General features: G+C 46.1%; 1 protein-coding gene across 1 annotated transcript in view; it reads right to left on the bottom strand.

Moving 5' to 3' along the window:
* LOC147033964 (gamma-glutamyl hydrolase-like) overlaps positions 1-26,921 on the bottom strand; it is a 50,283-nt gene that overhangs the window by 19,360 nt on the left and 4,002 nt on the right. The window contains 2 exon segments of the mRNA XM_085873862.1: positions 6,932-6,982; positions 7,153-7,264. Of these exon segments, the coding sequence (XP_085729988.1) occupies positions 6,932-6,982; positions 7,153-7,264 (163 nt within the window).

Raw genomic sequence — 26,921 nt, forward strand, 5'->3', positions numbered from 1 at the left:
ATTCCAGCAATGTGTGTGTGTGTGTGTGTGTGTGTGTGTGTGTGTGTGTGTGTGTGTGTGTGTGTGTGTGTGTGTGTGTGTGTGTGTGTGTGTGTGTGTGTGTGTCAACGCTGTTTCTCGACAACCACTGGTCCGATCTAATTGAAACTTGCCAGGTATATTGCTGGGGACCTGAGTATGTGCCTTTTTAAGGTTTGATATTGTTGCGAATTCGTGCCCGCCGGCGTGCGAACGGCCACGCGACTCGAATCGCGGCACATCGCCCACCGGACGGACTATTCTGTCGTGACCCTCTCGGACTAACGCCGGGAGCTAGTCACGGGTGGGCCTTTCGGCCTCACCACGATCGTGCCAATCGGCCACCCGCGTGGGATAGGGTTGTTCGCCAAACTCGACCAACCTAAGTACCCACGCGGAGGGTAGACCGGGCAATCGCACCTCGCTGCAGGTCGACCCTGGACACGGGCCGCTTAAGCGACCCATTCCATACTATCGGGATAACCGAGCGGTGTTATCGTCGGCCTCGACGGTTCCGATTAATTATCGGGCGTATTAAGCCCACTACCAACCCTTTACGTGAAGCAAGATGGATGTTCAATTAAAGAAAAGACGAAGCGAAACGGGAAAACAGTTCAACATGTTGCACATTTATTCCGCGGCACACGGAGAGCAAACATACACAATTAAAACAATTATGCACAAATATTAAATGCTACAAAAGAAACAACGACGCAGAGATACTACCGACTAAGACCGACACACGGCAACACTTAACAGTTTTACTTCACCAGACTGGTGCCACACACACACGTTTACACAGAAACAAAAGAAAAGGGCCACCCTCAAAGGCAAAGGGGCAGACGGGGCCTGTGGGCCAATATTTGCGCGGGACCTGAAAGAGCGGTCAGGTCCGCGAGACCGGGTGGGTCCTACTCGCGTCTTTGTGATGAGCCGCAAATGTGGCAGCGCGGCGGTGCTCCGACTTCGTGCTCCTTCGCGGGTTTCGTTGGCACTGCTTGGAGTGGGGTGGGAACGGGGCCCCCTTTTCGCACTATCTCAGCGCGGGGGAAAAAGGGGGGGGGGAATTGTTGATGCTCTGGGGAAAGAGTATAGCTGGCTTGCTTGGGTCCCGTGACGAGCGATTCCACCGCGACCTCGTCACTGACCGCCGTCTTCCTTGCCTCGGACCCGAACTCCTCGGTCTCTTCCCCCAATTCTCCTCAGCCAACTGCCGAAAACCACTGGGACGCCCTCTCCTCCCGACTCCACTCCGCGCTCCAAACTGACTCTGCCCAAAACTCTCTCCGCTCTTCTGCCACTCTCCGCTCTTCCAAGGCCGACTCTGCTGAGATTCGCCTTGCGCTTGGCGATTTATAGGCCGGCAGGAGGACCCATATGCAAATTTCCGGATCAGAACGAGCTCGGGGGCAGAGCCACGCTCGCCCATTGGACGGAGAAAAAGGGGCGTGAATCTCCCTTGATCCTAGAATTTGCATATCTCGATTCTGCACCGACGCGCCTGGAGGCGGGGCCAAACCGCCCCGCGCTTGCTGATTGGACGGATCAGAAGTGGGCGTGTAGCATTCCTGATCCGAATTCTCCTCGGAAAGGCCGCATTTTGCACTTGCGGCTCGGCGTGCATCCCGTACGAGCCCAGGACAGCCTGACGCTCGGTGCTCACAGGTGGTGCGGGAATGGCTGCAGAAGGAGAGAGGTGAAGGTGGTGGAGGGTTTATGGTGGTGATTTATGGCCATGGTGCCGTTTGGAATGGCGGTGATGCGATGTTTGCGGGAGCGAGTTGTGAAGTTAAAGATCGTGGTTGTTGGCGTTGTTGTTGTGAAGCGGCTTTGTGGTTGGTGGTTGTTGTGTGATGGCGGTTGAGACGTGGTTGGTTCAAAATAAAGATAGAACAGAAAAACAAATCTCAAAGCGTTGCAGCCCGAATGAATCACATTTATTCCCTCTAAACAATGGGTTTGGGGCTAACTACACATGTACTTACAGAGATATCTCACCTACAGGACCTGAATGGTGGTTTGCGAATTTCCACAACCACAACAATATTAATCGGACAAGTGGTTTCCCAAGTTATGGCCATTTATTTGGCAAACCAATGACAGGACACGTTGCTGCGTAGGCGTGGCCGATGGGGAAAGAGCACGTTCCCCATTACGGGTTACAACGTACGGACTTCTGGATAGTGATGACTTACTGTATTCTAATAATTTATCGATTTCTTATGCGCATTTATAGATAAACACAATGCCCCAATCCAGTTGTCGTTTACGAGAGCGAAGGAACGGCCTGTGTGGTTGTTTGAAAGTTTTTTGTTTTTCTTGCACGTACGGGCACGCACGTACGGCCACGCGAGAGCGAAGGAACGGCCTGTGTGGTTGTTGTTTCTGCCACGCGACGTGGTTTGAAAGTTTTTTTTTTCTTTCCACGTACGGCCACGCACGTATGGGCACGTACTAGTAATATAAATTACCGTAAGCGTAAATGCATCTTGCATGCTCTAGGCTATTTCGAAAAGGCAATTTCATTCTGATCGGCCAAACCTTCGTCGAGTTTTGGTGAAAAATAGTAAATTCTCAATAATTAGGACGTGACCTTACAAATTAGGTTAAAGTCAAAAAAATTAGGTCAACCCCGCATACTTTCTATTCACATTATTGATGCAAAATTTCATTCCGACAGTCCCAGCCGGCTCCGAGATACAGCTCGGAAATTGGCAGAAAAAAAAGGGAAGAAGAAACAAAACAAAGAGAGCTACATTCAAAATACACTGCCCCCATCCCAAATAAATAAATAAATGACATATTCTCTGGTGCACACGACATTGTCGGGGTGCCTTCGGGCCCGCTGTTGACATCGTGCAGCACATTGAGATAGAATAAGGAGAGACGGTGTACAAAAACCTAAAAGATGGTCAACTCCGAGGGATCGAAGAAATTCTAAGGTTCCATTAAAAAACTGGGGGCACTAATTTTAGCACCAAACCCGACAACAGCCAAAAGCCTCCCGCTATCCTATAGGTGGGGAGGGGCATAATAATTTAATTTGAAACGAATTAAACAATGCAACTATCACAGAACATGGTTATATGAGCTGTTTGAGAATAACAGTACTTCAGTGCCCATCACAAACGAGCCCTTCAGCTAGTCCATACTATAAAAGGAGCTGAGCATGTGTCCGTGCATGCGTCCGGGTTCCACCCATTGGTTGGACAGTCTGTCTGGCTCCACCCACAATTTCTATACTGAAGCCGCCATTTTGGTGATTATTGCTTTGTGAAGTCAAAGACATTTTCGGAGCTGTCATATTCACAATCGCCATGCCCTTCAGTGTAAAACAACCAAAGTGACAGTAAAAAGGATTTTGAGCTGATAGGTGTCAAGAAATGTGACATAGTGGATGCCCCGGTTAGAATAGGTGTACCATATCCCTGTGTGTCGTAAGAGGTGACCAGGGTTGCGTCAGGAAGGGCATCCGGCGTAAAAAAAAAACCCCTGCCAAATCATTATGCGGACAACAAAACGAATTTCCAAACCGGATCGGTCGAGGCCCTGGTTACCAACGACCGCCACCGGTACCGGCGGTCAGCAGGGTACCAGTGGAAATTGTGCTACTGCTGGGTGAAGGAGGAGAAGGAGACGGGGAAGGTGAGTCCGGAAGCAGTGGGAGAGGGGGAAGGGTAGAAGTGTGCAGGTGAGAGTTGGAACTCTGAATGTTGGAACGATGACTGACAAAGGGCGAGAGTTGGCTGATATGATGGAGAGAAGAAAGGTGGACATACTGTGTGTACAAGAGACCAAGTGGATGGGGAGTAAGGCTAGGAACATTGGAGGTGGTTTCCAACTGTTCTACCATGGTGTGGATGGGAGGAGAAATGGTGTCGGGGTAATCCTGAAGGAAGATTATGTGAAGAGGGTATTGGAGGTGAGGAGAGTGTCTGACCGAGTGATGAGTGTGAAGTTGGAAATTGAAGGGGTGATGATGAATGTCATCAGTGCATATGCCCCACATATGGGGTGTGAGATGGAGTATAAAGAAGATTTCTGGAGTGAGTTAGATGAAGTGGTGGAGAGTGTATCCAAGGATGAAAGAGTGGTGATTGGAGCAGATTTCAATGGGCATGTTGGGGAAGGGAATAAAGAGGAGGAGGAGGTGATGGGTAGGTACGGTCTCAACAAGTGAAATGTGGAAGGGCAAATGGTGGTAGAGTTTGCAAAAAGAATGGAAATGGCAGTGGTAAATACATATTTCAAGAAGAAGGAGGAACACAGGGTGACATACAAGAGTAGAGGAAAGTGCACACAGGTGGATTACATCTAAAGCAGGAGATGCAACCTGAAAGAGATTAGTGACTGTTTGGTGGTGGCAGGGGAGAGTGTAGCTCGACAGCATTGATTGGTGGTCTGTAGGATGATTTTAGAGGTGAGGTTGAGGAAGAGAGTGAGGGCTGAACCAAGGACCAGATGGTGGAAGCTGAAGGAGGAAGATTGTTGCGTGAAATTTAGGGAGGAGGTGAGACAGGCGTTGGATGGTAGTAAAGATGGGTGGGATGATTGGGCAACTACAGCAGAAGTGGTGAGGGAGATAGCTTGGAAGGTACTTGGTGTGACATCTGGACAGAGGAAGGAAGATAAGGAGACTTGGTGGTGGAACGAGGAAGTACAGGAAAGTATAAGGAAGAAGGGGTTGGTGTAAAGGAAGTGCGATAGTCAGAGAGATGAAGAAAGTAGGCAGGAGTACAAGGAGTGGCGGCGAAAGGCAAAAAGAGAGGTGGCAAAGGCCAATGAAAAGGCATATGACGAGCTGTATGAGAAGTTGGATACAAAAGAAGGGGAAAAGGATTTATACCGATTGGCAAGACAGAGGGACCGAACTGGGAAGGATGTGCTGCAGGTTCGGGTGATAAAGGATGCAAATGGGAATGTGCTGACGAGCGAGGAGAGTGTGTTGAGAAGGTGGATGGAGTACTTTGAGGAGCTGATGAATGAAGAAAATGAGAGACAAGGTTGGAAGAGGTAGAGATAGTGAATCTGGAAGTGGGATGGATCAGTAAGGATGAAGTGAGGACTGCTATGAAGAAGATGAAAAGTGGAAAGGCGGTTGACCCAGATGGTATACCAGTGGAGGCATGGAAGTGCTTCAGAGAGATGGCAGTGGGGTTGTTAACCAGATTGTTTAATAAAGTCTTGGAAAGTGAGAGGATGCCGGAGGAGTGGAGATTAAGTGTACTGATTCCGATTTTCAAGAATAAGGGTGAAGTGCAGAGCTGTGGAAATTACAGAGGGATAAAGTTGTTTAGCCACACCATGAAGTTGTGGGAAAGAGTAGTGGAAGCTCGGTTGAGAGGAGAGGTGACGATCTGTGATCAGCAATATGGGTTTATGCCAGGAAAGAGCACCACTGATGCAATGTTTGCTTTGAGAATGTTGATGGAGAAGTATAGGGAAGGCCAGAAGGAGTTACATTGTGTGTTTGTGGATTTAGAGAAAGCTTATGATAGGGTGCCAAGAGAGGAGTTGTGGCATTGTATGAGGAAGTCGGGAGTGGTGGAGAAGTATGTGAGGATCGTGCAGGATATGTATGAGGACAGTGTGACAGCGGTGAGGTGTGCGGTCGGAATGACGGACCGGTTTAAGGTAAAAGTGGGATTGCACCAAGGATCGACTCTGAGCCCTTTCCTGTTTGCAATGGTGATGGACAGGTTGACGGACGAGATCAGACTGGAGTCTCCATGGACTATGATGTTCGCGGATGACATCATGATCTGTAGGGAGAGTAGGGAGCAGGCTGAGGCGATCCTCGAGAGGCGGAGGTACGCACTGGAGAGAAGGGGAATGATAGTCAGTTGGAGTAAGACGGAGTACATGTGCGTAAATGAGAGGGGGGGGGTGATTGTATGGTGCGGTTGCAAGGAGTTGAGGTGGGGAAGGTGGATGGGTTTAAATACTTGGGATCAACTGTCCAAAGTAATGGAGAGTGTGGGAGAGAAGTGAAAAAGAGAGCGCAGGCAGGATGGAGTGGGTGGAGAAGAGTTGCAGGAGTGATTTGTGACAGAAGGGTAGCTGCAAGAGTGAAGGGGAAAGTATATAAGACGGTAGTGAGACCAGCTATGTTGTATAGTTTGGAGGCGGTAGCACTAACAAAAAGACAGGAAGCGGAGCTGGAGGTGGCAGAGTTAAAGATGCTACGATTCTCGTTGGGAGTGACAAGGATGGATAGGATAAGAAATGAGTATATTGGAGGGACAGCGCAGGTAGGACGGTTTGGAGACAAAGTGAGAGAGGCGAGATTGAGATGGTTTGGACATGTGCACAGGAGGGAAACGGAGTATATCGGGAGAAGGATGTTGAAGATGGAGCCACCAGGCAGGAGGAGAAGAGGAAGGCCAAAGAAGAGGTTCATGGATGCGGTGAGGGCGGACATGCGGGTGGTTGGAGTGTCAATGGAAGATGTTGAGGATAGAGCGAAATGGAGACGGTTGATCCGCTGTGGCGACCCCTAACGGGAGCAAGCCGAAAAAATTAGAAGAAGGTGTCACGAGCCTTGTGAAGATAGCCCTCAGCGATCGAGACAGTAGTCGGTGGTCTATATACCATCCAAACAATTATGTGGCATCCTCTCAAGCAGAGATTATGCAGCTTCTTGCTGTTATTTCTGACTATTTTCTCTTGAAATTGTGAGTTGGACAGGCAACCGTGATGGGTTATTGTGAAGTCAGTGATGGCATTATGGGGGGGGGGGGGAAGTGTTAAATATTCCGCAGTTTCTATGTGGGAATGCCCACTTGCTTTTATGAGTGGGAGAGGGTGAAGAGGACGGGGGGTGTGAATGATGAAGGGACAGAAGGGAGGTTTGAGTCTTTGGGGGATGAGCGTTGAGGAATTGTGGTGAGGGGGGGGGAGGGGTTCGACTCACCCATTAATGTAACTAAAAAGTTCTTTGTATTCCTTGGTTGTGAGGTCATTTCTTTGGGGGGGGGGGAAAGAAAGAAATGAACAATTATATCGACAACAAATTAATAAAATGACACATTTAGAGTAGAAAAAATGGAGGACATGTTTGCCTACTTTTTAGTGGCAATCATAGTAACCAACACAAAGTCCAGTCTTAATAAATAACCAACCAGGAGAGATTACCTGATAGGTGCGACTCTGGCACCGGCAGATTCCAAGTACTTGATGTACGATGCAGCAATGTAAGCTTCTCCATATTCCCTCAACTCATCGTCTGTCTCTTGGGTCAGAACACCTGCGTATGCCATAAAATAAATTAAAATTTCAAAAGGTACTGGTCGTTTTTTTTTTTTGTTATTGTTGTTTTTTGCCCCGGCAGTCCAAATCGAAGTTGATGTTTGATTTGAACAATAACTAAGGAAGACAAACTATTTTGATGGTTTGTTGCGGATTCTTCTAAAATGTCGTCGTCATTTGTATGCAGCTTTCTGGCACAGTTTATCCAGCATTTATCAGGTGAACGCAATGTGCTGAACAATTTCCATTGATCATTAACTCCTTGTTCTGTTTTGGGGATCAGTTACCATCGTTGCCACTGCGGGCAATACCCCTGGATTCCTGATACTGTTGATTTATAATCCTGCACTTTATGCACTTATTCTTCCCTCCCTTTGCAAAAAGCAGAGGCATTGTGCAATTTTGGTCACCACAGCTCAGGAAGGATACAGCTGCCATAGAGAGGGTTCAGGGTCATTCAGCACAAGGTGACTAGATTGATTCCAGGCCAAGATAGACTCAGCTATGAGGAGCAGGTGAAGGAGAAAGAACTTTATACATTAGAAAGGATAGTAACGAGGGGATACGCTTGGGGTGTTTAAGATAATGAAGGGTATGCAAAAAAAAAGTGCAAAAGAGTTCTTCAGCAGGATAGACAATGATCAGATCAGGGGTCATAGCCTGAGAGTAAAGAAGAGAAGAGTTAAGACGGTAATAAGGCAGGGGTCTTTCACTCAAAAAGTAGTTAATGCATGGAATGATGTCCCTGGAATGGTAGTGGCAGAAGAAACAGTGGATAAGTTTAAATTGGAATTAGATAGGCACCTCAAAGCATTGGAGATAGAATGGTACAGGGATATTTGCATGACCTTTAAGTTGCTCGGGTATGGATGGGCGATTGTGTACATATGTGCGGAGTATCCTGTCTGTGGGAGTCTTGCCAAGGGATAGTGTGTGGTTGTTGTTATATATTTCTTAACCAATAACTGCCTATTTGTTCCTGTTCCATTTATCACTCCGAAAAAGGTTGCCAGAATTATTCGTGCTCTCAATTCCTCAAAAGTGACGGAATCCCTATGATTGTATTGATGTGTTGTCCTGAACTGTCATCGATACGCACCAAGCTATACAACTTGTGTTTGTCTGCTTCGGTGTTTCCTTCATCTTGGAAAGTGGCTTCTGTTGTCCCTGTTGAAGGACGCTGATGAGCATCCTCATCCAAGTAACTATCACCCCATCAGCCTGCTTCCTGTAATAAGTAAGGTATTTGAATGCTTCATCAATATGTTGATCACTCTGCACTTTACTGCACATCTGCTGATTCACTCAACACTACTCGTAATGAGGTTGGAGTTTCACTGGACAATGATTCAGAGGATGTGTTGAAGTGGGCGCATGACTGGCTGGTAATCTTCAATGCAAAGAAAACTAAATTGTTGTGCATGTTTCGCTCCAGAAACAGACCTTTCCCTTCTCCTCGTATGCACGGAGGGTCTTCAACCTTAACTGAATTATCTGAGCTTCGGCTTCTTGGTCTGGACATTTCCTCGAACCTCCGTTGGGATAAGTACTTTTCTGGTATTGCAAAGACTGCTTTCAAGCGAGTTGGTTGTCTTTATCCAGCGCAGAGGTATTTACCTCCTGATGCTGTTTTGTACCTGTATAAGACAGCGACACGTCCCTTCATGGAGTACTGTCACCACATTTGGGCTGCAACAACAGCCAGCTGCTTATCTTTACCTGATAGGCTCCAGAAACGCGAAGTGAACCTGGTTGGTGCGGAGATGGGTTCAACTTATTAACCGTTCTCTCACCGTAGGTCAGGTGACACTCTTAGTTTGTTCTCCAGATATTTTCATGGGAAATGTTCTGCTGGACTTTCTAACTTGGTTCCTCTTGTGCAAGTGTTTGGATGCAAGACTCAGTTTGCCATCTCTGCACTCCAATGCACAATAGCTTACCCAAAGATCGTGCAGATAGTCTTATCCCTCGTGCTGTCTCCCTTTGGAATTCAGTACCTGTAACGTGCTTCCCATTATCCTACGATCTACTCAGCTTCAAGATCAATGTCAATTCCTACTACTTATATCTTTGAGGTTACATCACATTTCACCTGACTTCTGATACTTCCTGTGTCTTTGATGTTTTCTTGTTATTTTTTTTCTTGTATTTTGTTTTGCTTTATCCTCATCTTCATCTAACCTTCCCTGAGCCCCTTACCTGGAGTGGCTTTATGGCTTGTTTGAGGCGATTTCTATTGAAAAAAAAAGTCCCACTAACTGTGCCCTACATAATGCATGTAGAATGAACCTATGGAAATACCTAAAAGGGTCCTATATTTTAGTTAAAAATCCATTCTTAAAAAGTCCTGAAAAATTCCTGAATTCCTAAAATAAATTACCTTCAGGATGTGGTAGGTCTGCAGGTCCTAATTATTTCCCATAAACAAAATGATGATGAGAGCTTGGTTTTTTTTTGAGTCAGTGAAAAAACAAAAAAGAAACAAAGGAAGTTGATCATGTGATGTGATCATTTCATCTCAAAGGTGCTACAACAACATAGAAGATGCAGAGAACAAAATGGTTATCGGTGACGCTGCGGTTAGAGTGTCCACTCTGAGTCTGTGAGCCCGACGGTTCAACTCCGACCCTAATCAAGTCATACCAAAGATTTTAAAAATGGTCATGTTACTTTCTTACTTGATGCTCAGCACTTAGACTCAGAGGATAGAGCAGGGGTGCACTCGATGGGTTGGTATCTCATGGGAGGGGGTGGGGGAGTATATAGGGAAGAGATTTCTCCCTAAAAGTGTCCCTGTTGACGGCAGAGAGAAAGTTGACAGCACCATATGGTGCTGCCGGAACCAAAAGTGTTCCAGGAAGTTACTTCCCCCAAAAGGAATGGCTGAGTTTTTCTTAAATTAAGTCCTGTGTGTCTGGGACACTCTTCCTTGTGCCTTAGAAATAGTAGAAAAATAAATCCTTGCAATAAAATAATAGGAAAAGCAAACACCAACTCGAACAGCACTCGGTAGAGCGCATACCTCCGCCAGGCTCATTAGTTTACGTTTTGTATCCCACTGATATACCAGATCTCGATCCGGACCTCAACCAAAATCAAATTGGCTTGTTCTTGTTACCTACCCAACTCGTCCACCAAGTTTCATCAAAACTCATCCTTAACTTTTTGAAATATGCTTCACTGAATATCGTTTTTGGCCCCATCTCTCAATGGTGAAGAATCACATTAAAATTCTGGTATCCAGATCTTCACCAAAATTCAAACAATTCTTCCTTGTCACACACTCAACCTGTCCACCAAGTATCGTCCACAAATTTTTGAGATATCCTGCTTTATATCTGTTTTGGACCTACCTCTCAATGGTGAAGGATCACTTACAAAAATTCTAGTGCCTGGAAGCCGTCCTTGTCACAATTCTAGTTCCTTGTCACACACCAAATCTCTCCACCAAGTTTCTTCCGAATCCGTCCACAACTTTTTGAGATATCTTGCTCACAAACAAACTGGTGAAAAAATACCAACATCAGCCTTCGGTGACAGAGGAAGTTATGTACTTGTACTGTATATTGAAAAATGAAAAGCTCTCGTTTATTGTACTAGTCAATCTCAACTTTTAACCCCCTACCCCCAAATCACTCCCCCTTTAACTTTGGAGTTTATTCCACCTGTTCATTCTTCTTTCTCAGAGGTTTATGTTGTCATTATCTCGTGGTCACAAATCGTGTTCCAAAGTGTCCGATTTTTGAGTGACCTCAAGCATACTGTTGTAAATGATTTAACCTCCAATATATTTTCACTTTCATGATGAACAATGCTCAAATAACACCTGCAGTTACATTTTCGATGGTAAACTTTGCAAACGTTATCACATGTGCTCCTGGACTGACTCGTGTTATGTTTGTGGGGTAGATGGAGGAATTTCATAGAAAAGATAGGATTGTATAGAGTAGCGTAGTCCGTGTGAGGTGTGGGAGACATTTTGATGTAAATTAAGGAGAGAAACTGTCAGCTTAAGTTGCTACGTGTCAACACGGGTGGGGGTGGGGTGGTGGTGCTGTGTTAAATTAGGTAGGGTTTAAGGATAATTTATCATAGTATGTGATTGCCCCCTGTGACCTTTTCCTATATTTTTGCATTTCAAGACCGGTGATAAAAAGGGGTTACGTCCTTAAAACAACAACCGAGCTGCATGTTCCAAGCAGGCAAGAAACCTGCTTCCAGGGATGACAACTCGCAAACCATGCCCCTGGAGTGGATAATTAATGGGCGTGACGTCGGAGAGAAGGAGAGAGTTAGGATCTGAGTCGGGACACAGAGAAGGGGCGGGACAGAAGCGAGTGAGGAAATGGCAGTTGGAAGAGAAGGGCATTACGGCTGGCTTTCCCTCGACATGGTGAAGAAGGCTACACGATTCTCATGTTGGTGTTGAGGCGGATTTGCCCGTGTGATAGAGCAAGACGCTGCCCATTGACTGTTAGGCTGGCTCATGTGAGACCGCACCTTTGAGCCTCGTGTTGGACCATCAGGGAAGAAGGTGATGCCATTTTTGCAGAAGAGCGGCGTCGGCAAGTGTGATCGTGAAAAGAGGCTGCACGGCGGTTTCTGAGCCTTGGTGTTGAATATCACTGCCCGAACTACCTCCCATACGTTTCCTGTCCAGAGAGCGGCTTGGCGCCATTTTTGGACTCATTTTCCCATGCAGTGACGACGCCATTTGGTGAACCTTAAGCTGCAGAAATTCATCTTCATCTCTGGACACACAGCTAAGTGCCGGGAGAAAGGGAGGATTTTTTTGGATTCGCTATTTATGCTAGATATCCCTTATTGTCGGGTTTTCCGTCTGTGTGTGTGTGTGTGTGTGTGTGTGTGTGTGTGTGTGTGTGTGTGTGTGTGTGTGTGTGTGTGTGTGTGTGTGTGTGTGTGTGTGTGTCTGCAACGTGAGGCTCCACAGCACGAACCATCAAACCGATTTCGATGAAACTTTGCCAACAGGTGCCATATGGTCTGGGAATGTGTGCATTTGAATTTCGTTGCCGAGCAACCACCCGTTGCTGTGCAGCGGCCGAAAAACCGCGTACAGTATTTTCAATACTTGTCCTTCAGTTTTGAATGTAGAGAAGCGAGACTTCGGAATTAAACACTTCAAGATATTTAGTAAATTTTACATGAGCCGATTTTTGATTGAGGTTTCATTTTTGAAATGGAAGTCCTTCAAAAATTGGGTGTCTATTAAACCGTCATTTTTTATGAGGGGCTTAGGAAAGTGGGCGGAGCTTAGGGAAAGTGGACGTGGTTGATGAAAAGTGGGAGTGGAGTAGGAAAGTGGGCGTGGCTTATGAAAAATATTGTGTGGCTCAGGAGGTGTGGTCAAACAAGAGCATTGAGAGAAGTTTATCAGGTTTTCCGTGTGTGTGTGTGTGTGTGTGTGTGTGTGTGTGTGTGTGTGTGTGTGTGTGTGTGTGTATGTGTTTGTGTGTGCAACGCGAGGCTCCACAGCACAAACCAGCAAACCGATAATTTATTTATTTACTGAAAATGATTCCACCACCCACACACCACCTCCAATTATTTATTTATTTACCATTTCGGATTCTCCTCCCGACACACCACCTCCAATTATTTATTTATTTACCGTAAATGATTCCCCACCAACACCACCTCCAATTATTTATTTATTTATTTACTGAAAACGAATCCACGACCCACACACCACCTCCAATTATTTATTTATTTTCCGTAAACGATTCCACGACCCACACACCACCTTATTTATTTATTTATTTATTTATTTACCGTAAACGATTCCACGACCCAGACACCACCTTTAATTATTTATTTATTTACCGAAAACAATTCCCCACCCACACACCACCTTATTTATTTATTTATTTACCGAAAGCGATTCCCCACCCACACACCACCTTATTTATTTATTTACGGTAAACGATTCCACGACCCACACACCACCTTTAATTATTTATTAACGTACCGAAAACGATTCCACGATCCACACTACCTCCAATTATTTATTTATTTACCGTAAACGATTCCACGATCCACACATCACCTTTAATTATTTATTTATTTACCGTAAACTATTCCACGATCCACACATCACCTTTAATTATTTATTTATTTACCGTAAACTATTCCACGATCCACACACCACCTTTAATTATTTATTTACTGTAAACTATTCCATGACCCACACACCACCTCCAATTATTTATTATTTAAAGTGGGCGTGGCTTGTGAAAAATATTGTGTGGCTCAGGAGGTGTGGTCAAACAAGAGCATTGAGAGAAGTTTATCCGGTTTTCCGTGTGTGTGTGTGTGTGTGTGTGTGTGTGTGTGTGTATGTATATGTCTGCAACGCGACGCTCCACAGCACAAACCAGCAAACCGATTATTTTTGAAATGGTAGTCCTTCAAAAATAGGGTGTCTATTTACCATCATTTTTTATGAGTGCCAGTTGGCAAAATACGCAATAGGAAAAATCTTGCCAGGCAGAGGAACAATTGTATGTGAACCAATACATCTTGGCAATGAATCTTCATCGGTGGATCGGTCAGAATGAAAAGCATCGTATCCAGCGCTTCGATCCTAGCGGATCCCTCGTCACCTACCGGCTTGTCTTTTATTTATTCTGTCCCCTTGTCTGTATTAAAGTCCGTGTGGAGGTGCCTCAAATCGGAATTTAGTTTTACCGTACTTTCTGTTTTTATTATTACACTTTGAATAATCACCATTGTAAATATTTGATTTATTTTCATTAAACTCCTGTATTTATTTCAGTTTGCTTGTGTTGTGTACTTGTCGTGGGTTCGAGTATAAACCCATGTGCCTCTGTCCTTGCCCCCCCCCCCATGCCATAATCTCCCGAGAATCTCAACTGTTCGCCTCTAAGGTTGAACTGTTTGACTTTTTGTCCAGGTAGGTTATACCCACTGGACACTACAACTGCTGTCATTGTAGTGGGATTTTTCGAACCTCCCCACACTTGACAACTTGTGTCAGGTAGTACGATTCAAACCCTGATCGGCATTTATTGATAAAGGGTGGGATTTTTTTTTAATCCATCGGGACTACGACATTCGGTATCGGAGTGATCTAAAGGTGACAGAAAAAGAATTGGGAATCTAAATAATTATTAAACAATCACCTCTCTCCCATCGATGGAGAGGGGGTTGTAGTAATCGAGGTACAAATTGTATAGTTAATTGGTGTTGGGAGAAAATAACACTTGGTTATTGAAGGGAATTATTTTTTTTCTGGGGAGATTGAAGGCGCGTGGAAAATGGCGGACGTGCACGATTTGGCGATGATTGTGCTAGATCAGTGGTTCCCAACCTTTTTCTGATCGAGTACCACTTGGAGGTCCCATACCGTCGCCGCGTACCACCTGGTTCCAGAAAAACTCAATTCGATAAGATATCAATTTATTCACAAGTAGAACACACAAATGAGCTAACTGTCAACAAAGAACAAAATTTAATGCGAGGGCTGCATCTGTTTCTTCTCCACCAGCTGGTCGATGCGGGGCATAACTTTGCTCACAGCACATCGGAAATCATGCCCGGGGGCAGCAAGACGGTTCTGGCGCTTTGACTTGATGGTCATCATGGCTGAGAACCCCTGCTCGCTCTCCCATGTAGAGAAATCTTTTCTTTCAAGCTTCTGGGTCTCACTATCTGCCATGACCTTTCCTGGGAAAGTCACATTTCCAACCTTGCCTCAAAAGCCAGTCGCCGACTGGGAATCCTCCGTCGTGCAAAGTCCTTCCTCGGCCCTCTTGAGCTCCTGACTACTTACAAAGCTTTTGTCCGTAGCCTGATGGAGTACTGCTCTCCCCTCTGGGCTGGTGCTCCTGCCTCCCACCTTTCTCGACTTCACGCTGTCGAAACCAGGGCTTTTAAGATCATTGGCATCTCCCGCAATGAAGCTGAGTCTTTGGGCCTCTCACTCAATCACCGCAGGTTGGTCGGTGGTCTTTCTGTCTTCTACCGACTCCTCTCCAGCCTTGCCCCCCCTGCTCTCTCTGCGATTTGTCCCAACCACATTTCCACAGGGCGCTCAAGGTCCGCCAACAACCCCTTCTGGTAAAACTACCAAAATCACGAATCACTGCTCATCTTCACTCTTTCATTCCTCTTTTTCCCGCCTTTGGAATAAACTTCCTCACTCTATTCTTTCCCATTCTTCCCTCCAGGCTTTCAAAACAGCTGTTCACCACCACCTCTTATCTTCCCCCATCCAAATCCTCGATCTTTTCTACCCCCGATAATCCACCCATGCCCACTTCCTTCAATTCTCCTGCTTTCCTTCCTGAAAGTCCCTGTAATGTCCATCTTCTCCTCGCCATGTTCCCCGTCCCATCCCCATCCCTCTCCCTTCCACAGTTCACCTGTGTCTGTTCCCCAATGTTTTGTCCCTTCCACTCCCACCCCTCTTGTCTCATGCTTCCTTGCTGTGAGTTGTGTGTTAGCTCTCATACGAGCCTCGACCAAGGTATACAAAAAAAAAAAAAAAAAAAAAAAAAAAAAAATGTGTAGGATCGGACACCTCCACATTCACAGTATGGAGGCAGCAGGATAACTGCCAGCTCCGAGTGTGTATCAGGGTTCCCAGATGTATCAGGCCAAATCATTATTTTAAAGGTTGAGCCCGAAAGTGCTCGCGAACCACCTGGAAGGCCCTCGTGTACCACAGGTTGGGAACCACTGTGCTAGATGGTGACCATGAAGGAAGTGAGCCGGGGGGCAGAGCTAAATGATGTTGATAAGGTAGGAGCCTCCACCATCCCAAGCGTCAGTCCCTCCTCCCCCCACAGTGGTGGAAAGTGAGATGCAGGGAGCGGGTGCGATGACCATCCAGGTCATGTGTGAGATGTTAATTAAAATTAATGCAAAAATGAATAAACAAAGTAATTTATTGAGGAGACAAAATGAACAAAGGGATGAAAAAATGAATAAACAAATGTATTAATTGAAGCATCAAATTAATGAACAAAAGAATGAAATGAGTGAATTGAAGGGGAATATTAATGAACAAATGAATGAACGAAGGGAAATGTTTGTACGATTGGAAAACACCATTGATGAACAAAAGAAAAACATGAAGGAAATGATTGAATGAATGAATAAAAGAAAGAGTGAATTGAAGGGACAGGTTTGATGGAATGAAAAACGAAATTGATGAACAAAGGAGTGAAATGGGGGAAATTGAGAAAGAAATGTTATTAGAAGAAATTGGGTCAACAAGGAAAATAATTGACGAAGCAAATGAGGACCTGGAGGGCTATCGTGCTTGTGTGGATGCCAGAATGCAACAGCAGGTAGAGGAATTGGGATTTTGTAAACGCCAGGGTGGTGGTTTGGCTGAGGAAGTGCAAAAGTTTGAAACTCGTGTAACAGAACAAGAGCAGGTGTTTGTTGATAAAGGCTTGTGGGATGAGATGTTACAGGAGCAGTTGAACACTTGGGATAATACCATCAAGGGAGAGGTTATAGAACCAAAAGTTCCTGTTATTCTCAATGGTGACATTGACGGTTCTGTTGAGACCATGCTTGGGCTGGCCGACTGGTACGAAGCCAAAGGTGAAGTTAAACTGGACTTTCTGCACTTTGACACTGGGGATGCTACTGAAAATAGTCGAGCAGATTTGGCAGAGTCAGTATTTGAACCTATTGCAAAACATGAATTTGAGAAAAGTGACAGTAACGTTGACTTGCCAAGTACAGAGCAAGTGGCTGTTCGTGAAACGATCGAAAGCAAGCTTGATGATGTAAACTCTGGAGAGAGAATTGCCCAATTTGAAAAAGTGAAAGACAGTTTAACAGTCACAGATGGACTTCAAGAGGAAGAGCAGGATGCTTGTCAAATAGACAAGTGGGAGAGTGATGGTTTTGAAATGAATATGCAAAACCAATCTCAAAGTTCAGATTTGGATGATAATTGTGAAGGCGAATTACTCACTGTTTATGAACCGTGTGGAAGTGACATCAAGGCAGAAGGTTATGATGAGTGTAATGCTTCTCGCTGTTGTAATGCAGATGGTGCTGCTGTAGTTGAGAATGGATCCACAGAAATGTCTTTCGATGATTGTACAGTCGGGAAGGATACATTGGATACTGCGAAGGAAAATGACATTGAAGTTGTTTAGGTGCTGGGTGAGGAAAGTAATCTTCCTGAAGCATTACTTCCTGAATTTGGCATTCACAGGAAAGCAAGTCTTGAAGTTTGTTTTTTCGAGCCAGAATTGGAGCAATCCCAAGAAGAATGTGTTGAGGACAAAAGTTGCAGCAGCTGTCAATTCCTGTTGCTTGAGCGGGAGGCTCATCTTGAATTAAGCCAAAGTGAGTCAAGTACAGGCTTGGAAGAGAAACAGGTCTGCATTTGCATCTTGAGCAGCCACTGAGGACAAGGTGCCAACACCTTCTGGAATGTCGTAGGCACTTTCTCCCTTTCCAGCAACTCTGTTCTCAGCTGGAAGTTCCGCAATTTGCTCCACAAGCTTTTGCATGATGGACACCACAATGTTCTGCAGGATTCCTCACTTCCAGTTGCTCAGCTGGGGAAGCTTGATCGCATGTTAAGCCGCCTTCATGACCATTGTAGTGGGCTTGTGGCCACCTACATCGTGTTGATCGTGGAGGAAGTTGACTTCCACATTGGGTGGCCGGTCCTTTCCACCTGGCTTGGCGATGATGGGCGGGGAGCTTGGCGCTGCGTGAAAGAGTGGCATTGGCACCGTTTTTCAGCTGACTGTGGAGCTGTTTGCCGATATGGACAGTGAGCTCAGCCCTTTTGAAGCAGGTTTTGCATCTTTGGATCTATCACACACTGTCTCCATGATGCAGGCTGGACAGTGTCGTCTGCCACTTCTCACCCAGGTCATACCAGATCTGAATCTCCGAATTTCCCATTCCATGGAGGTGCAACTGTGGTGTGATGGGGAGCAGGGGACAGACATGAGGGCATCTGCACTGGCTGAGCATGTGAGTCCAGTTTTAGTGATTCCAGATGAGGAAGAGCCAGAACTTGAATCAGAACCAGAACCACAGCCTTTGCTGATTCCAGAACCCAGCATTACAGAAGAACCCGATGAAAAAGATCTGCTGAAAGAGAGTTGTGGAAGTGAAAAATAAATCCCATCTTTTAAAATGTGCATAATGGTCTACATCAACCACTTGTGGCCATGTAAGGTGATCATAAAGCTCTGAATCACAGGACTATCACCAGGCCATGGTGTTTTTGTATCAATTACATTTTGAAATGCTAAAAGCTGATTTGTTAAAGTAAAGTGCCTTCGTGGCCTTGTGGTTTGATTTCTGTACTTGCTCTTCTCGTACTTCCTCTTTGAGCTGAAAAGTGCAGTTATGCCTCTGTCTTGTGATGTGTGAGGCAAGTCAGTTGTCATGAATTATTGCATAACTTGTGTCAATAATGCATTGTACTGAGGGAGTGAACTTATTCGACCTTAGCTCTGCTGACAGACTTTGAGTGCTCCTTCCCCCTTCTCCCCTCTTTGCAAGTCTGAATTATTTATTTTCTGTGCAAAACATCACATGGTGATTAGTCAGTGTCAGATGTCCTTCACATGACCCATCCCTCTTTCCAATTTGTACATAAGTCAGTCCCCTGGCACTTGAGAGCCAGAGGAGTTTCAAAGCCAATTGATGCTTTGCTTTTCTCAGTACACATGACCAATAAACCGATTCAACCAAGGGCGGTCTTTGGAGTTTTACCACGACAATGACTTTGTTCCACCCTCAGCCTGGCGCCTGCAACGAATCCACAGGAGTGGATTTGGAACGGTGCGAAGAAAACTAGAAGGGATGGATGACACTCTTGGAACCGACCAACCTGCGATGACCCGTACTTTGAGTTAGGTGCCTCGATGCTTACTGTCTCAAGAGTTCAGTTTTGCTTAGAAATTGGGACATGGCTAATTAGGATGAGAGCGGGTGAGAGTGACTCAGTTGTCAGTAAAGGGATTGGTTTGGAAACCAGAATTGTCTTGTGGTATTGATGTCTGTTATGTGTAAAGCATTGAATTGCGTTTGGAGAATGAATGCGGATTATAACATGTAAGCAGGCCATGGTAGTGGAGGAACACGATCACCATTTTTGCATTGCAATGTTTGAGAATTGAATGGCAACTGGGGAGGAAATGAGATGTTGGATTGCGTGGGTGGGGAAAATATGTGCGTCTGCAGGAATGGATCAAGCTCTGGAGGAGCGGTGACTGAGGACTCCCCAACAGTGCCGTATATAAAGAGAGTCTGGCCAACTGGCAAGACAGGCGCCGTATTGCATCCCAGCCAGCGTGATTCTGGCTATGCGGGAGCATCCGCGCAGTGCGATATGAACGGGCATTTTCCTTCTTACACAAAAAGTAATGGAAGTTTCGACTTCAAATTTTGAGCTTTGCTCGAAAATAAGTCGCTCTACAAGATGGTGTATTCTGGATGCTAATAAACCCACCCAAAAATAATATAAAAAAAAGGTGGCATAATACCACAAGTCGCATACTGAGGACAGACTAATCTATTTCTTGACTGTACAATATTTCTTGCCTGAACCTATGGAAACCTGTGTATCGCACGAACCACAGAGGCTAGAAATCTAGCGCAAAATTGACCAGTTCAGCAAAGCCAACCATGGTTCGGAGAGCTCCTCGAGATGAATTAGAAGAAACATGACCCAGAATTACAGAGTACAAGATTCATAAAATGCCAAAACGAAAAAGTACGGTAGACGGCTATAGATGGCCAGGACGGTAGACGGCTATAACCGCTACAGCAATAGCGGTTATAGTCGTCACCCGTCCATAAGGGGTTAAAAGTCAAAACCATCTTCGGTTCTTCTCCATATGACGACCCCTTCAGGATGGGAGGCGGTTATAACCGCCAGGCGGTTATGGCCGCCTCCCGTCGTCCTGAAGGGGTTAATACGAACAACTGACACCAAGCTCAGTTCTACTGAATTTTTTCACACACGCTCTCATTGCTGCGCTCTTGCTGCTGAGTTGACTGGCAGTACCAACTTTTGCCTGGCTGACACGGATCGAATTTTGCGCTTTGGAATAGATGTACAGACGCACAGTGAAAAACTTTGTTAGTAGCTTCGTTTTCAGATCGTGGCAGTCGGGAATATCAACTGAGAAAGCTGACAGATGACGGACAAGTTTGTCAACCAGGTTATGCCCATTCAACTGGTCCTACACCATCCTGAACTGCTTCTCTCCTTCTCTGAACAGCTTGACAGCCTCATCACTGCAATGAGTCAAAGCGCCTTCTTTGTACTCCTTCAGTCTTGTTATCGCCTCATGACTGCCCTGCAAAAGAGACTTTCGGCGGTCCTCCGCAGCTTCCAGGCAAGTGGTGCAATGTGTCCAGGATTTGGAGATGGAAGAGATACAGTAGCCAGCCAGATAATACAAGCTGCTCTCTTGGGCTTTGCTGAGAGGATCAGGAGGCAGCTCTCCAATCAAATAGCTGAATGTGTCCTCGTCACATTCGTCTGGTGTCGCCGGTTTCTCTTTCGGAGTGTTGAGAAAATCCGCTAAAAATGACCGGTCATCCTTGAGATAATTACCGGACGCGGGACACTTCAGAAATTACGCCACTGTTATGAGATTCAGAGCCTGTCGGAATTCCAGCGCTTTTGGGACAGGATTCTTGAATCGGATGCACCCAAACAGGTTCTCGAGGCAATCCTGCGTGAGTCTGGATGTGAGCACAAAGTGGTTTCCCCTGGCCAGCAGTTCTCTCTGAATGCCGAGCACAGACAAGGCCGATAATATGACGCCGGATTGCCATGGCTTGCACGATTTGCCACATTCTATCCCTCCGAATATCACCAGCATCTCTTCAAGGTGCCGGATCGCCTTCTCGTAAGCACACGTATTCGCTGAACTGAGCGCTGTGGCGGGGTGACGGCTGGACATCAGGTCGAACCAGGTGTTCATAAAGTCCAAAAACCAGGCAGTCGCTAGCAACGCGTTGTCAAAACCTTCGTTTTCCACCAGGTAGTGCAGCCCAGCACTGACCGACTTACTAAAAAAAATTCAATGCCTTTCCCACTTTCATTTTGTCGAAATGGGCGGTGTTCGACACAATTTCCATGCCGAGATTGGGCGTCAGTTTCAGATCGTCATTGACCTGAAATGTCACCAGTTCCTTGATTGCCCCCAGGCTGACGACATTTGAAGGCAGATCATGCCTGGAGACGATATCACCACCGAGCTTGAATTAGTTCCCATTCACCATACCCGCCTTGACATTCTTGATCAGGTGCGGTACATACATGAAGTGTAGGAACCTGCCGTCAGCGCATGGGTGGGGAATTCGATTGACTGTCACTGCGTGCTTCAAACTAACCAGTCCGAAGTTCTTGAACATTGCTCGATTGGCACTACCCATGTCACATGTGTCTGCATTGACGTGGAGCCCAATGACATGAGCCTGCTGTACGATTTCAGTCACAAGTGGCTGGAAGTAGGCTCCGTTCACCAAATTGCCCATAAAATGATAGGCAATTGTTTGCTTCCATCTGGAGGCGATGCCAGCCAGCATGAATACGATGGCATGAGTTGCAGCACCACCATGTCCTGGCAAAGTTACATTTCCGCGCAAACTACTGGATGATGTCGAACTGCAATCCCACTTCAATTGTCATTTCATCCAGCGTTAGGCAGCACTCACGCTCCGGTTCCTTCATGGTAGCAACCTTCAGCTGGAGGAAGTCGAACACTTTATAAAGAATACCAGGTTCCATCACAATAACCTCCATCTTCCATCGTATCGAATGAAACGATGGCAGCGGCTGGTGTTGCGACAACAGAACTTCATAGTCGGTACTGCCACATGCAAAGTAGAGTTGCAGAGCCTTCTTGTAGGTTTCTTCTGACCATTGAGTACCCCTTGTGCTGAGACGAGACAGCTTGTTGATCTGATCGAGGTTGAAAACTTTCTGGACATTCGCCTTTAGAGTGACGAGCTCCCTGGCTTGTTTGCGTTTGTCCCACTGTGCCTCATGTAAACCGCCACTTGAGAGAGACCACTTTCGCCTCCACTGCTGCGATCTTGGCGTCGTAGTCAGGACCCTGGTTGGTTTCAGCTGGCATTACAGGGGCATCGGAGGCAAGGTCAACGAGCTGGACATCTTGGTTGTTGTCGTCATTCACAGGCATGTCTTGTTTTGTGTATGTGTGATCTGGGATGGGCTCCTTCTGTGGTGTCGTCTCGTCATGGGGTCGTTTCCTCGGCTTCCTTTTCGTGACAGGCACAACATGCGGGAAGACAGTCGGGACGGCATTGTGCTTGAGTGGTCTTGAACTATCAACCCTCCTGTTTTCATACTGACTGTCGTCGAAATGCTTCTGAAGAAACAAAAAAACGGAAAATTGAAGTACTTGTTGACACTCAGTTCGAAGTCGATGAAAGTTTCCAAATATGATTTGCAGTCGAGAACCCCGGGACGGGAAATTCCTGAGATTTCTCTGGAACGATTTCCAGAGAAACTTACGCTGGGAATCCCGGGGAAATACACATCAGATAAAGATTAGAAATGAAAAACAGTGAGCAGCTGCTGTCATCCAGCTACGTTGTCAGTGCATTTTGTTCCACTTGACGACTGTCGTCAGTTGAAGGGATTGAATATTACGGGAAAACTACAAATACTATTTCCTAAGCTAATATGGATAAAACCAATGTAAGAAAGTTACTTACGGCTGGTGGCGTGTATCGGATCGGATTTTTTGCAAATCTGGTGTTCACTACTTACGCATTAGTGAAATTTCGGCATCGGATTACGTCCCATTATTTCGGATTCCGAGCTGTTTCAGCGCTCCGATCTGATCCGATCCGACAGGCATCCATTCAATCTGACTTTAACCTAGATACTCCGATCCGACGTCAGAAGGGAACTGCAAACCACCGCTACTTACTGCACAAAGGTAGGCATTGTCGTGTGGAGTCCAGTTCTCCATTTCAAGGGCGTAGCCAGAGGTCCAAAAGCGATGAGGCGAAAAGAGATGAACTATCCTATTTAGGTATTGTGATAGGAGTGGAGATAAGAGTATTCAGAGCACTGCCGGGTAGCTTTGATAGTTTACTCCCCAGGGAGCTCAGATGGCCAGAGGGCTCAGGCCAGATCATATTTCAGGAAATGAGCAACGAGGCAACTGCCTCGTCTGCCTCAGCCTGGCTACGCCTTTTCACATTTACAGCCCAACGGCGACGTCTTTCCGGGTCCCTGGGGAAGCGGTACATTTTCACGCCTTGTCCGGGACGCACAGAACACCCCACTGCCACACAGCACACCATTGTGTCATCAAAATAGTCAAAATCTGACGAGAAAACGTGAAAAGACGGCGAAAACAATTCTAATTTCACTCCAAAATTCACTCGCGTTGAGTTGGGCTGCAACATGGCGCCAGCAACGCACGTGACCGGGTATTGACCAATCAGAGCGCAGCATGATCGAGACAATAGTTGGCCAGACTCTCTTTATATATGGCACTGCTCCCCACCCCTCCCACCCCCCTCCACGAGGTAATTGTCCCTGGTAGCCGGTGGTGCCTGGAAATGGGGACCCATCGGAGAGAAGGCTTGATTGGGTGACCCGGATGAGGCAGAGAGAGGCTGGATGGTGAGAAGACCCTCCCCGGTGGGGCGTGCAGCAAAAGAGCTGTTTGGCTGTCAGGAACCGAATAGTTGAAGGAGTGCAAAGAAGTCGTAAGTCAGGCAACTTGTTTTAGGACTGTGGGCACCACAACGGGATGCGCCCCCACCATCGTTGTTATACGGTACCTCCCCGCTACCGAGTTGAGGATCACACATGTGTGTAATAACAATTAAGCTCTGGTCTTGCAGGGTTGGAATGAATGATTGATATTGGGTGTGTGTGTGTGTGTGTGTGTGTGTGTGTGTGTGTGTGTGTGTGTGTGTGTGTGTGTGTGTGTGTGTGTGTGTGAGGGAAGGTTCACTGGATCCTTGTCACTAACCTGTACATTTGAGAGGACTCGTGGAAATTTGGATCAGGTAAATTGGGATGGCTCTGCAGGTAACCTTGGGTATTGTAGCATCCACCGGGGAACGCAATCTTGAGAAGGGGGTTGTACAAATGTTCAATAATTTTTGGTTAAGGTTTCATCTGTTCCGGGAGATTTCTGTGTGCTTTCTGAAATTTTCTACCTGCGCAAGGAGTTAGGAACGAGGAAACAAGAGTTTGCAAATATTTGAATTGTTGTGTTTAAGCGGTGTGGAACGTTAAGGAGAATAGGTAAGTTAGCTTTGGCTCGCTTCTCACAGCCTCTCCTAATTTATTTCATAGGCTAATTAGGTGTGAGTCGGAAAGTGGATAGGCTGAAATGATAACGCCTGCATTGAACTGTGCAGAAGCTACGGTTCCAGGGAGGGGGATGCATTGTTTTTTTGTTATGATTATTATTTTTGTATACCTTGTCGAGGCTCGTTTAAGAGCTAAAACACAACGCAATGCAAAGGGGGCATGAGACAAGAGGGGTGGCAGTGGGAAGGACAAAACAGTGGGGAACAGGGACATTAGGAGATCTGTGGAAGGGAGAGGAATGGGGCGGGGAACACGGGGTATACAAGATGGACATTACAGGGACTTTCGCGAAGGAAAGCAGGGAATTTGAAGGAGGTGGTTTTGGGGTGGATTAACGGGGGTAGAAAAGATCGAGGATTTGGATGGGGGATGATAAGAGGTGGTGGTGAACTGCGGTTTTGAAGGCCCAGCGAGAAGAATGGGATTGAATAGAGTGAGGGAGTTCATTCCAAAGGCGGGAAAAAAGAGGAATAAAAGAGTGACGGTGAGCAGTGATTCTTGATTTTGGTATTTTCACCAGAAGGGGGGTTTTGGCGGACCTTGAGCACCCTGAGGAAATATGGTGGGGACAAATCGCAGACAGAGTGGGGGTGGGGGCGAGACTGGAGAGGAGATGGTAGAAGACAGAAAGACCACCGACCTGCCTTTGGTGAAAGAGTGAGAGGCCCAAAGACTCAGCCTCATCGCAGGAGATGCCAATGATCCGAAATGCCTTGGTTTCCACAGCGTGAAGCCGAGAAAGGTGGGAGGCAGGAGCACCAGCTCAGCCGGGAGAGCAGTACTCCACCAGGCTGCAGACGAAAGCTTTGTATGTGGTCAGGAGCTCAGGTGGGCCGAGGAAGGCCTTTGCACGATGAAGGATTCCCAGTCACCAACTGGCTTTGGAGGTTGCGACTGGGTAAGGTGGGTACAGGAAGCGATGGGTTTTGGACACAAGATTTTGATGCAAACACCAAGTTTAGGCATTCAGCCTTTTCATGTGCGGTATCAGCAGTGCGGCCATTTGAGGTAAGGGAGGGGATGGAGGGGGAACATACACCAGAAACAGATTTGATAAGACACCACCAGGATTTGGAGGAGGGAGAGAGGTTTGAAAGTTCAGACTTGAGCTAAGAAAGATGTTGTTTTCTGGCTCTCCTGAGGGTAGATACACACTTGTTTTGAGCTTTATGGAGGGAACTGAGATTACCCTCAGTTGGGTTTACTTTCCATGAGGCAAAGGCAAGTTGTTTCAGGACAACTGACTCGCCACAAGCTTCAGTGAACCATGGGCGGGAGGAAGGGTAGGACAACTGAAGACGAGAGGGGATAAATCTGTGCATGAGGGAGAGCAAGTTTCTTTGAAAGAATTCCCAGGATGAGTTGATGTTGGAGAAAGTAGCGATGGGAGACCAGTCGATAAGTTTGATGGCTGCTTGGAGACCCTGCCAGTCGGCTTGAGTGAAATGTCAGACGCGACGGCACTGAGGTGGTTCTCTAATAATGGCCAGAGTGATGTCCACTTTGACAAGCACGTGGTCAGAAGAACCAATTGGAGCGGAGGAAGAGCAGCAGATATTGTCAGGGAAATTTGTCAAAATCAGATCCAGAAGAGATAGAGTACCATTGGTTGAGATCTGTGTTGGGAAATTGACTGATTGAGTCAGTCCCAATGAGTCACAGAAAGCTTTTGCTGAAGTGCCATGACAGGTGAGGGCGGTACCCACACCTAGCTAACTGGCATGATGACAATTGAAGTCACCACATATGAGGAGAGAGAGAGAGAGAGAGTTTGGATGAAAAGAGAGAAGTTGGTCCATGTTTTCGGATCGTGAGGTGTAAACGGAATCATCACTGTTTGGTGGTGGTACAGTACACATAAGCATGAGGTGGGAGTGGAGGGAAAAAATAATATCGGAATTTTTTTGAAAAAAAAAGGTGCAAAATTTCTGTTTTTTTTCTCTCCAACAAATTTTTTTTGGGGGGGAGGGTGTTGGAAATCACTTAAAACATGTAGAAATGCAAAAAAAATTCAAATATTTTTCAAATAAAATCGAAATTTTTTTGAAAAAAGTTGCAAATTTTTTTTTTTTCCTCCAACTTTTTTTTTGGTTGGAAATCACTTAAAACATGTAGAAATGCAAAAACAAAAATTCAAATATTTTTTCAAAATGGCCGCCATAGCGGCCATATTCGACTTTGGACCAAGTCCAAAATCTAATGGCAGGATCCGTGGACCATACCTAATCCCCCCACCAAGTTTCGTCGAAATCCGTTGAGGAGTTTTTCCGTAATACTGTTCACAAACAAACAGACA

Source organism: Eptatretus burgeri, chromosome 1, assembly GCF_056783735.1.
Source record: "Eptatretus burgeri isolate ZD-2024b chromosome 1, Ebu_testis_v1, whole genome shotgun sequence".
Taxonomy (NCBI): Eukaryota; Metazoa; Chordata; class Myxini; order Myxiniformes; family Myxinidae; genus Eptatretus; species Eptatretus burgeri.